This window comes from Rutilus rutilus (assembly GCF_951802725.1).
Source record: "Rutilus rutilus genome assembly, chromosome: 10".
NCBI classification, from domain to species: domain Eukaryota; kingdom Metazoa; phylum Chordata; class Actinopteri; order Cypriniformes; family Leuciscidae; genus Rutilus; species Rutilus rutilus.
In genome coordinates, this window is record NC_140215.1 from 44,035,505 (window position 1) to 44,048,179 (window position 12,675).

A 12,675-nucleotide genomic window follows, 5' to 3' on the forward strand; every position below is an offset into this window, starting at 1 on the left:
TCCTCCACCTGCAGGATCTTCTTCCCCTGGGATCCGTCTGGTTTGCTGTCCGGCAGAGAGCTCTTCATGGCAGTGCCCAGCTAAACGTCACAGTACAGACAGAGCTTCAGTCGCAGCAGAGAGAATAATCCTCAGACAGGAACAACATAGGTGTGTTTGAGTCGTACCAGCAGAGGCTCAGAATACAGCTCCAGCTGAGCTCTGTACAGGATATCATCCAGAGCCTCTCTCCCAGCATCCCACTCCCCGTTATATCTGCCACACACACACACACACGTTCATACACAAACACACCAGTGAAACACCAGAGCAAGACTGATCACACACTCTTTCCACCCAAGACAGAGGAATAAATATGGGCTGATCCGGACCGGGACACGTAAAAAAGGTAAATTCATTCATGAGATTCCCTTAGAATAAATTTAGAAGAGTTTAATCTAGACACCCAGTATATATCTGCGTAATTTCATGATGGTTGGATTTATTAGCTGCTGACATTTGATGTGATCACTACAGGATTGGTGCCTTGTGTGGAAAAACCCCAAAACATTCTCATAACTGTAATGCATTGAAATACATTTTTATTTAGGATGTTTCACTGTTGAGTTTTTAGTAATATCTAGTACCCAATATTCTCAGTGTTCATTATATTTTCATTGTAGTCCAGTATTTTTTGTCTTGTATTTGAGTACAATCATAACTATGGAGGAAAACGTCTAGGTTACGACTGTAACCTCTGTTCCTTGAGAACAGGGAACGAGACACTACGTCGATGACGCTTTGGGGAATGCCTCCGCATGAACCGGTGTCTGAAACGCTTATCTAATCACGGCGATCCTATTGGCCGGCGACAGCCTATGACGTCACTACTAGTGCGACCCAGAAGTATATAAGGGGCGCCTAGAGAACATGTCAACAAATTATCGTCTGAAGGGACTGTGCAGGCATCCCCTCAGCATGGCGAAAGACGCAGTGTCTCGTTCCCTGTTCTCCTGGAAAAAAACATTTCCCCCTTCAGGTCACATACAGGACAGTGACTGTATGCCACTGCCCAAGCTATAAGCCTCAAAAGAGGCCTCCGAGACAATGATGGCCTACAAAGGCCCCCTAAGGCTTGGAACTAACAGCTTCCGTGGAAGGGGTTCCTTTAAGGGACTATGGCCAGGGGGTCCGAAAGGAGTCCCATCCAGTCACTTTCTGAGGGGGACATGAAGTCAACCCCTAGCTTAACTGCCACCAGGGAGGCTGACCTGGTCTATTTTACTGACCTAGTCTTGCCAACAACCTGTCTGTTTCCTAAACAGAGTCTCTAACATTATTTGCCTCACTAATGGAGGCATCCGGTAGGGAGGAATGCAGATAGTGGCAGTGATCGCTCACAGATCGGATCATAGAGACGGGCATTCTGGAGAGTAGAACTCAGCACAGTGCTTTCTAACCCTTGCAAACAGGGGAAAAACTCTACACGATCCTGGATCTACAGAGTGCTTCGAAGCCCTGTGGAGGCTGGGCACTCTAAAAGGGACCCTAATAAGGGGAGCGCCTCCAGCTCTAGGGTTTATATTGCCAACAGACAGTGTACTCAGCACTAAGTGCTATCGACCCTTTAAAGTAAGGGGAGTACAGTCTTGCGCTACCGGACTATCGAGGAGGCCTACTGTAAGGCCTACAGCTTCGACTGTCACGGGCATCAGCGACACACAAATATTATATGACTGAAGGTCAGAGCTATAATCTCAAAACGACTCTCAAAGTGAGAGGAGACCTGCTGCTCTAGTATAAGGTGGCAATAAAGGTGACTTTGACTTTGTAGTTCTATCTGTAGCTTGACAGAGCGGTCCTCGGTAGAATAACTCCCGCTAGGGAGGAAGCCATCTCACACAGAAATATCTGTTTGATGCTCAAATGAACGGTAGCCTAGCTAGAGAATTTTCCATGTAATAAAGCCAACCTGTTCATTACTACAGATTGACACTACCCACTACATTAGCCTGTCGACTCAAACATAAGAGGAGACCTATGGGAAGGGTATGCATAACCTACCTATATATGGGAACTTCAGGGCCCTAATTTCAATATTCTATAAAAACCCTACCTAACACTAACAGGGAACTGTGGTCTACTGTTCAACCTTACTAAAACTCTCGTAAAGGGAGGAGACCTACAGAGCTCAACCTGCTGCCCATAGAGCGATGGCCTAAACGACATTCACAAATGGAGGCCTATCACCATAAGAGCTTGAAAGATCGCACTTACCACCACACCAGACACCAGACCCACAGACGGGTTCCTAAACTGAAGGAATAACTCATCATAGGTCCAGCCTTGGGGTGAGGAAGTGCAGATTCGGACCGCAGTGTTATGTGGCCCAAATCTGACTGCAGATCAGCCTGGTATGCTTGCAACACCGCCATTGTGTGCAGGGCATCACCAGCCAGACCCACCGCTGCATATGTCCTGCCATTTAAGCGCGACTTTCTCTTTTTATGGTTTAAAAGGCAGGGCCGGGGCACTTAGTGTCGGTGCCTCTCCAGCCGTGAGATCGTTCTCGAACATCTCGTCAATTGGGGCATCGACACATACCCGTGTTCGTGCATCCCCTCAACATCACCATAGTTTGTGCGCTGATGGTGATGAATGCGCGCTGAATACAGGTTCTTCCATGCCTTTTCAATCTCATTGTGTAAATCGGGCAGGAATGGAAGGCTCACGGGAGCTGGAGCTTTATAGCAGTGACGTCATAGGCTGTCGCCGGCCAATAGGATTGCAGTGACTGGATAAGCGTTTCAGACACCGGTTCACACGGAGGCGTTCCCCAAAGCGTCATCGACGCAGTGCGAGTTCCCTTTAGAAAGGGAACCGTTAGTGATCCAACAGCGCTAAACTGAGGCTGGAAGGAATGAGACGTATTCACACTCACATGGCATGATAGACCGCAGTCAGCATTTGCACCATGAACTCTGGGTCCAACAGCACACGTATGCAGGGAGCCGTCCATGCCTTCAGCTGCTGCCGAGGAAACCCGCACACGCACAGCCTGTCACATCACACACCCGTTACACACCAGTTACACACCTCACCCGTTACACACCAGTTACACACCAGTTACACAACACACCAGTTACACACCTCACCCGTTACACACCAGTTACACAACACACCAGTTACACACCACACCCGTTACACATCACACCAGTTACACACCACACCCGTTACACACCACACCCGTTACACACCACACCCGTTACACACCACACCCGTTACACAACACACCCGTTACACAACACACCAGTTACACACCACACACGTTACACACCAGTTACACATCACACCAGTTACACACCACACCAGTTACACACCACACCAGTTACACACCACACCCGTTACACAACACACCAGTTACACAACACACCCGTTACACACCAGTTACACAACACACCAGTTACACACCAGTTACACAACACACCAGTTACACAACACACCAGTTACACCCCACACCAGTTACACACCAGTTACACCCCACACCCGTTACACAACACACCAGTTACACACCACACCAGTTACACACCACACCAGTTAAACCACACACCAGTTACACACCACACCAGTTACACATCACACCAGTTACACAACACACCAGTTACACCACACACCAGTTACACACCACACCAGTTACACATCACACCAGTTACACAACACACCAGTTACACCACACACCAGTTACACAACACACCAGTTAAAACACACACCAGTTACACCAGTTACACAACACACCCGTTACACACCAGTTACACACCACACCAGTTACACACCTCACCCGTTACACACCACACCAGTTACACACCACACCCGTTACACAACACACCAGTTACACAACACACACGTTACACACCAGTTACACACCACACCAGTTACACACCACACCAGTTACACACCACACCCGTTACACAACACACCAGTTACACAACACACCCGTTACACACCAGTTACACAACACACCAGTTACACAACACACCAGTTACACAACACACCAGTTACACACCACACCAGTTACACCCCACACCAGTTACACCCCACACCCGTTACACACCAGTTACACCACACACCCGTTACACAACACACCAGTTACACACCACACCAGTTAAACCACACACCAGTTACACACCACACCAGTTACACACCACACCAGTTACACATCACACCAGTTACACAACACACCAGTTACACCACACACCAGTTACACAACACACCAGTTACACACCACACCAGTTACACAACACACCAGTTACACATCACACCAGTTACACACCACACCAGTTACACAACACACCAGTTACACACCACACCAGTTAAACCACACACCAGTTACACACCACACCAGTTACACACCACACCAGTTACACAACACACCAGTTAAACCACACACCAATTACACCACACACCAGTTACACAACACACCAGTTAAAACACACACCAGTTACACACCACACCAGTTACACAACACACCCGTTACACACCAGTTACACATCACACCAGTTACACACCAGTTACACACCACACCAGTTACACAACACACCAGTTACACACCACACCAGTTACACAACACACCAGTTACACAACACACCAGTTGCACATCACACCAGTTACACAACACACCAGTTACACCACACACCAGTTACACACCACACCAGTTAAAACACACACCAGTTACACCAGTTACACACCACACCAGTTACACAACACACCCGTTACACACCAGTTACACATCACACCAGTTACACACCAGTTACACAACACACCAGTTACACACCACACCAGTTACACAACACACCAGTTACACAACACACCAGTTGCACATCACACCAGTTACACAACACACCAGTTACCAGAGGTGTCAAAAGTATTCACATTCATTACTCAGGTAGAAGTATAGATACTAGGGTTTAAAAAGACTTCTGTAGAAGTTGAAGTATCAACTCAAGCTTTTTACTGAAGTAAAAGTATAAAAGTACTTGTTTCAAAACTACTTAAAGTATAAAAGTAATGTAAGGAAAAAAAATGCAATTAATGCTCTCTCTCTCTCTCTCTCTCTCTCACCACACCAGTTACACAACACACCAGTTACACAACAGACCAGTTACACATCACACCAGTTACACAACACACCAGTTACACAACACACCAGTTACACAACACACCAGTTACACACCAGTTACACAACACACCAGTTACACATCACACCAGTTACACACCAGTTACACACCACACCAGTTACACAACACACCAGTTACACAACACACCAGTTACACAACACACCAGTTACACATCACACCAGTTACACAACACACCAGTTAAACCACACACCAGTTACACATCACACCAGTTACGCAACACACCAGTTAAACCACACACCAGTTAAACCACACACCAGTTAAACCACACACCAGTTACACAACACACCAGTTAAACCACACACCAGTTAAACCACACACCAGTTACACAACACACCAGTTACACAACACACCAGTTAAACCACACACCAGTTACACAACACACCAGTTAAACCACACACAAGTTACACAACACACCAGTTAAACCACACACCAGTTAAACAACAATGGTAATGTTATGTATATATGTTTTGTTTCAACTGAAAATAAAACGAATAAAAAAAAGGTAAGGCAGATTGCAGTGGCGTACAGTAAACAGTCGTACAGTAAACAGTCGTACAGTAAACAGTCGTACAGTAAACACGCGTCAGTCTGTGATATTGATGCGTAAACATGTGGTCCTGTTCGGTATCGCAACTCGACTTGTCTAACATCTAAACAAGCTCTGTGCTGTTGCACGGCACACATATACTATACACTGAATTCTGAAAAGGTTTTTTGTAATGTTTTTTTTTCATGGGTGCTTTGGTGTGCATAAACTTATGAATTATATGGACTCTCATATCATTTGGTTATTCTGTGTCCTTTTGGAGTCTCAAAGTGTCCTTTTTTGGAAAGAAACCTAAATTCACCTTGAAAACTGGCAGAAAATACAGTTTTGTGAGAATCATCCATCAATCTGATAGTCTACTTTGCTGGATATAGTGTTAAACAAGAATAATGTTGTATGCTTAATTTCACAAAAAGGGTGCGGTTAATCGTGATTAAAAATGTTAATCTATTGACAGCCCTTCTCCCTGTTCATCCCTCTAATCGGGTACAGCTCTAGGGTCGGCTGAGGCCAGGGCTTCCAATCGCACTCCGACTGTAACCAGACTCGGACGTGAGCTGCGTCTGTAACGGAAGCCTGTTCAGGTCAGAACCGCAATCATGTTCGGTCAACTCGGGTACAGTTGTTCTCAGCGACGGCCTGCTTCTAATATAATGGGTGTGGAGAGGAGATCTCACCGTGAGCTCATTCTGCAGACGGCCTGGTGTGAAGAGGGGGGCATGTAGACCACCACTGAATTATAGCACAACATCAGGAAACACAATACCTCAAACCTGCAGACACACATTATAACACAACATCACATGAATAGTGAAAACTATTGACAAATTTGTTAGTTCACTTTACATATCTTTCCTTTCGAAACATCTGAACTGTAAAGAAACACTTATCCAACAATGACCTGTTCTGGGCAGTGAAAGTCTCTCTCTGTGGGTGCAGGCCACTGTAGATCACTCTGATCAGGTCATGTTGACAGAGCGCTCCCTCAGTCAAACCCATGGAGCCCAGACTAGACGGCTAAACACACACACACACATTTACACTAAACAGAGATTAGGGACACCACGGTGTACATTTTAGGGCCTCCTCAGACCTCAGTCATATGACGAAACGGCATTGCGCCTCAGACTGAAAGCTTTAGATCTCAGGAAAAGCTACGTTAGGTCTCGTACAATCAGGCATCAGGCGAAAACCCTCAGACATAAGGCATCGGCTGGAACGGACTACAGTGGAAGCCAGTGTGAAAGTTTCACTTTGCCCGCCTCAATGTGACGTCACATGCACGCGGTTCAGAAGTGGAACAGAACAGATTCAGAACGGTAGAGAGCGAAGGTAAGCTGTAGCTGAATATATTTTATTCGTACTGTTTTATTTAAAATTTATGACACGTATAGAACATCTCCCACGCCGATTGGTTCTTTCAACGCCATTGCACCAGCCAATCAGAAGCATCTCCAAATCCACGTTATATATCGTACCCTAGCCTGCGACCGGCACGCTGAGTGATATGAAAGCTTCTGTTGTCCCTCCTCCTCCCCAGCACCACCTGTAAAGATCTGCTACTGCTACTAAAGACATTTGAAGGATACCATTATGATAACCCAGGTAGGGAAAGTCCAAAGGGTGATCGAGGAAGGCGCTGGAGAGAGGGAGATGAGTCCACATAACACAAACGAACAAGGAACTGTGGTGAGGAGTGTGCCTTTACAGTGGAGGTAATGAGGGTGATGATGAGATGCAGGTGAGTGTGATGAGGAATGACGTGCAGGTGGGAACCAGGATGGATGCTGGGAAGTGTAATAATAATAATAATAATAATAATTCGTTACATTTTATATAGCGCTTTTTCTGAGACCTCAAAGCGCTTTACATATGGAAGGGGGGAATCTCCTCAACCACCACCAATGTGCAGCTCCACCTGGATGATGCGACGGCAGCCATATTGCGCCAGAACACCCACCACACACCAGCTTACTGGTGGAGAGGAGACAGTGATGAAGCCAATCAGTATATGGGGATGATTAGGAGGCCATGATGGACAGAGGCCAAGGGGCAAATTTGGCCAGGATGCCGGGGTTACACCCCTACTCTTTTTCGAAGGACATCCTGGGATTTTTAATGACCACAGAGAGTCAGGACCTCGGTTTAACGTCTCATCCGAAGGACGGTGCTCTTTTGGCAGTATAGTGTCCCTGTCACGGCTGTATACTGTGTGTTGTCGTCTTTGCCGTGTTTGGGTGTGTTTTGCTCCTCCTACAGGTGTGCTGCGGAGCTGAGGCAATCAGGTGGATTGGGTGCACCGGTGCACAGGTGTGCCTGTCATTAAAAGCGTCCTGTTTGGCGTCCTCATTGAGCGTTCCATTCTGTCAGATCGATCCCTGGCCAGGACCGAGATGTTGATCGGCGTTGCGGCGTACTGCGAGAACTTGAGGGACAGTCGTTGTAATTAAGAAAGTGAAAATAAAAGAGTATTGTAACCGCCGTCAACCGTTTCCTCCTCCTTCATTGTTGCTCCCTAATAAGGGCGTAACAATTGGGGGCTCGTCGAACTAAATTTGTGTTTGGATTCGTGCGAATGATTTTGAGAAAACGTCGTCTTTGAAGGAGGGTAAGAGGTAGGATATTTGAATTTAATATATTTGTATATTATCCACCTATTTGTAAATTGAAAAGTTGGAACGCTCCATTAATTAGTTAGGCTCTATAACATAATTTGTTGGGAGTATTTGAAGAACAAACCTTCCGGGTAGGTTTAGTGCGTGTCTTTGGGCACGTAGTTTTTTTATTTTAGTTTGTTATTTTTGGTTGGCTCGGGGCTTAGAGCAGTTGTCTCGGGGGCACATCCGAGGTTTGGGGGGCGACTCGGCAATTGGTCGTCTTCCCAAACTTGCGGGATTTAGTGCGTAAGTACCCGGTCTTGGGCCACCTGAAGACTAGGGTTTATTTAGTTTAAATGGATGGTTTGGTTTCTTTAAATAAACCCTGATTTGTCACTTAAAAAAAAAAAAAAAAAAAAAAAAAATCCTTCTGTCGTTTTGTGCGTAATATTTGCTGAGCGTGTGTTTTGTAAGCGTGATTATTGGTAATTATGGCAACCGATGTTATTGAAGCATTTTCTCAGACTCCGTCTGAGGAATTGTTAGAGGAAATGACCAAAGAGCAATTGTTAGAGTTAGCTGCGTATTATAAAATCGAGCTAACGTATAATCAAAAAAGGTCAAAAGACGGAATTAAGCTAATCCTTGAAACTGCGCTGTGTGATCTTAAAATCTTGAGAGGAAAATCTAAATTGCCGGATTCAGCTGCGTTGCCTGCCGTGAGTACGCCTGTTCCAACCCTTCCGTTGTCTGCTTTAGGCACTCTTTCATTTGAGCAACAGAAAGAGTTGTTGATGATACAACGTGATACTGAGTGTGAGAAACGTCGTTTGGAATGTGAGAAGGTCCGTTTGGAGTTAGAGTTGGAGGAGAGTCGGCAACAGTTAGAGCAACAGCGTTTACAGATTGAAAGGCGTCGACTAGAGTTACACGAGGAAGGTAAGCCGGTGGGTGCAGGTTTTGATACTGATTCGACGAAACTGAGCGTGGCTCATAATTTACGTTTAGTACCGCCGTTTAATGAGGCTGAGGTGGAGATTTTTTTTCTCCTATTTGAGCGAGTCGCAGTAGCATATAAATGGAGTAATGTTGAACGCGCTATGTTGCTTCAGTGCGTTTTAACAGGTAAAGCCCAACAAGCCTATTCTACGCTATCTGATGCTGACAGCCAGAATTATGAAGCCATTAAAGCGGCGGTGTTAAAAATTAATGAGCGTGTCCCAGAGAGTTATCGGCAAAAGTTCCGTACGTTACAGCGAAAGGGGAGTGAAACAAATGTTGAGTTCGTAAGGGAATTGACTGTGCAGTTTGATCGTTGGTGTACAGCGGCAGATAGTACAACAATGGATAAGCTGAGAGAGTTAATTTTATTTGAACAATACAGAAATACACTTCCCGAGACGATAGCTACTTATGTTGCGGAGCGTCAGGTAAAAACTGCTTCAGAAGCTGCACTGCTGGTGGATGACTGGGAGCTTATTCATAAGCCCCGTGCTGATAAATTCAGTGAACGTCAGGTTCATACACGGGGGAATTCTTCCGTTGTCCCTATCGGTCCAGCCAGGCGTTTTGTGAGAAAAACAGCGAGTGACTATGATAACTGTAACTACTGTCTGGGTAAAGGACATTGGAAGTCAAATTGTCCAGTGCTTAAGTCAAAATTTGTTAGACACGCCCATTCCGCGAAGCCTGCTGTCCTGGCTACTTCTGTTCCTGTATTAAATCAGGCGGGTACTTTGAAAGGAATGCCGGTGGTAGCGCCCAAGAATGTAGAGAATCACCAGCACTTATTTGAACCATTCATTTTTAATGGTTTTGTGTCGCTTCCAGGTGGTGTTGAGAGAGTGGCAGTGAAAATTCTCCGAGACACGGGGTCATCCGAGTCGTTTATTTTGGAGTCGGTGTTGCCCTTCTCAACTGAATCGCACACTGGTAGCTCGCTTTTGATTCGTGGCATTGGGCTTAATACATTATCCGTACCCCTGCATAAAGTTGATTTGACCTGTGAATTAGTGCATGGGGTGGTGGATCTTGGTATACGTCCTATTCTACCTGTTGATGGCGTTTCACTGATCCTCGGAAATAACTTGGCCGGCGGACGCGTTTGGGTTAATCAATCGCCCTCTTTGGTTGTGACTAATGCACCGTCCTGTACTGATGGTCCGGATGACAGTGCGCAACAGTATCCGAAAGTGTTCGTCGCGTGTGCAGTGACTCGTTCTGGTGCTCAACCTAGGGCTGAAGAGAAAATCAGTGACGCTGAAACGTGTTTCGTTTTGAGTGATTATCCCATTGTGGTTTCTCGGGAAGAGTTGTCTACTGAACAGCAGAATGATGAAACATTAAAATCACAATTTGAACAGGTTGTTGACAGCACTGAAATTCGTGACAGATCGCAAGGTTATTTTATTGAACAGAATGTTTTACTGAGAAAGTGGTCTCCACATGCTGTTGATGGTATGGGAGATTCTGTCATTCAGGTCGTGATACCAGTAAAGTTTCGCTCGCTAGTGTTGAAAATGGCTCACGATCAGCTCGCCGGTCATGCTGGTGTTCAGAAAACTTATGACAGAATTCTTCGATACTTTTACTGGCCTCGTATTAAAAAGGACGTTGCCAGTTTTATTAAGACCTGTCATACGTGCCAGCTTACCGGCAAACCGAACCAGTCGTTAAAACCGGCTCCTCTGCGTCCAATTCCGGCTGTATGTCAACCGTTCGAACATCTTATAATTGATTGCGTCGGTCCTCTTCCTCGTTCGAAGGCTGGAAGTGAGTACCTGTTGACAGTCATGTGTCAAGTTACGCGTTATCCAGCTGCGTTCCCATTGCGCTCGATTAACACAAAATCTATTGTGAAAGCGATCACTCAGTTCGTGTCTATTTTTGGGTTACCAAAAATTATCCAATCAGACCAAGGAAGTAATTTTACTTCGAAATTGTTTGCGGAGGTGCTTTTCGAGCTGGGTATTAAACACAATTTGTCAACAGCGTATCACGCCCAGAGTCAAGGGGCACTCGAACGTTTTCATTCTACGTTAAAATCACTATTGAGAGCCTACTGTCTGGAAATGCAGCGGGATTGGGAAGAGGGTCTTCCGTGGTTGATGTTAGCAGCCAGGGAGGTTACGCAGCAGAGCATTGGGTTTAGCCCAAACGAGCTGATTTTTGCACACAAAGTCCGGGGGTTATTAGCTGTCTTGCGTGATCAATGGATTGATTCAGAATCACCGGAAAAAATTTCAGAGTACGTGCTGGGTTTTCGTCGTCGGCTTTCATTAGCTGGGGAGTTAGCTGGGAAATGTTTAAATAAAACTCAGGGGAAAATGAAAAAAATGTTTGACCGATACACTGAACATCGGAAGTTTAGTGTAGGAGATCAGGTCATTGCGCTTTTGCCTGTTGTAGATTCCCCGTTTCAAGCCAAATATACTGGGCCGTATGAGATAATACATTGCGGGGCCATGGATAATTACACGATTCTGACGCCAGACCGAAGAAAGAGATCCCAAGTCTGTCATGTAAATCTCCTTAAGCCTTATTATCAGCGAAACCGACCGGTCTCAGTGGCGCCTGTGGTGCTAGTGGACAGCTCCCCTCAGTCAGGTGTTTCACAGGACATGAGTATGTCTGTGGACGAATTAGAATCTCCTGATGACTGTGTGTTACTGGGTCGTTTAAAGAATTCTGAAACGTTGAAAAATCTGTCTTTCAATCTTAAACATTTAGACGCGACGCAAAGTCAAGAATTGATGAGTTTGCTTTCTGAGTTTCCGGAGCTGTTTTCGGATGTTCCAACCCAAACGACACAGGTAGAGCATGATATCGAGGTGGGCGAGGCTGCTCCTATCCGTCAGCGTTTTTACAGGGTTCCATTGAACAAACGAGAGGTGTTAGAAAAGGAAGTCCAGTATTTGCTGGATAACGGATTAGCCGAGCCTTCATTTTCCAGCTGGTCCTCGCCGTGTCTGTTAGTTAAAAAATCGGATGGTACGTTCCGTTTTTGTACAGATTATAGGAAACTAAATTCTGTTACAAGACCAGACTCTTTCCCTCTGCCGAGGATGGAGGACTGTGTCGATCAGGTCGGTGCCGCAAAATTTGTGACAAAATTAGATTTACTGAAAGGCTATTGGCAGATTCCGCTGACAGAGCGCGCGCGCGAGGTTTCATCATTTATAACACCTAACGGATTATTTTCTTACCGGGTTATGAGCTTCGGTCTTCGAAACGCACCGGCGACGTTTCAAAGAATGATGAATAGAGTTGTTGCGGGACTAAAGGGCGTGACGGTTTATCTGGATGATACGATCGTGGTAAGTGATACATGGCCAGAACATCTTAAACGTTTACGTTT

The 12,675-nt window shown here is 45.7% G+C and overlaps 1 protein-coding gene across 2 annotated transcripts in view; it reads right to left on the minus strand.

Moving 5' to 3' along the window:
* The window catches only part of LOC311298451 (hyccin 2-like), a 54,174-nt gene that overhangs the window by 19,863 nt on the left and 21,636 nt on the right, over nucleotides 1-12,675 (minus strand). For both annotated transcript variants that reach the window (XM_084421376.1, XM_084421375.1), the window contains exons 7-11: nucleotides 6,623-6,738; nucleotides 6,399-6,494; nucleotides 2,921-3,037; nucleotides 168-255; nucleotides 1-80 (exon numbers count right to left, since the gene is read on the minus strand). The exon at nucleotides 1-80 is cut by the window's left edge and continues 77 nt beyond it. In XM_084421376.1, the coding sequence (XP_084277502.1) occupies nucleotides 1-80; nucleotides 168-255; nucleotides 2,921-3,037; nucleotides 6,399-6,494; nucleotides 6,623-6,738 (497 nt within the window). The remainder of the gene's footprint in view (nucleotides 81-167; nucleotides 256-2,920; nucleotides 3,038-6,398; nucleotides 6,495-6,622; nucleotides 6,739-12,675) is intronic.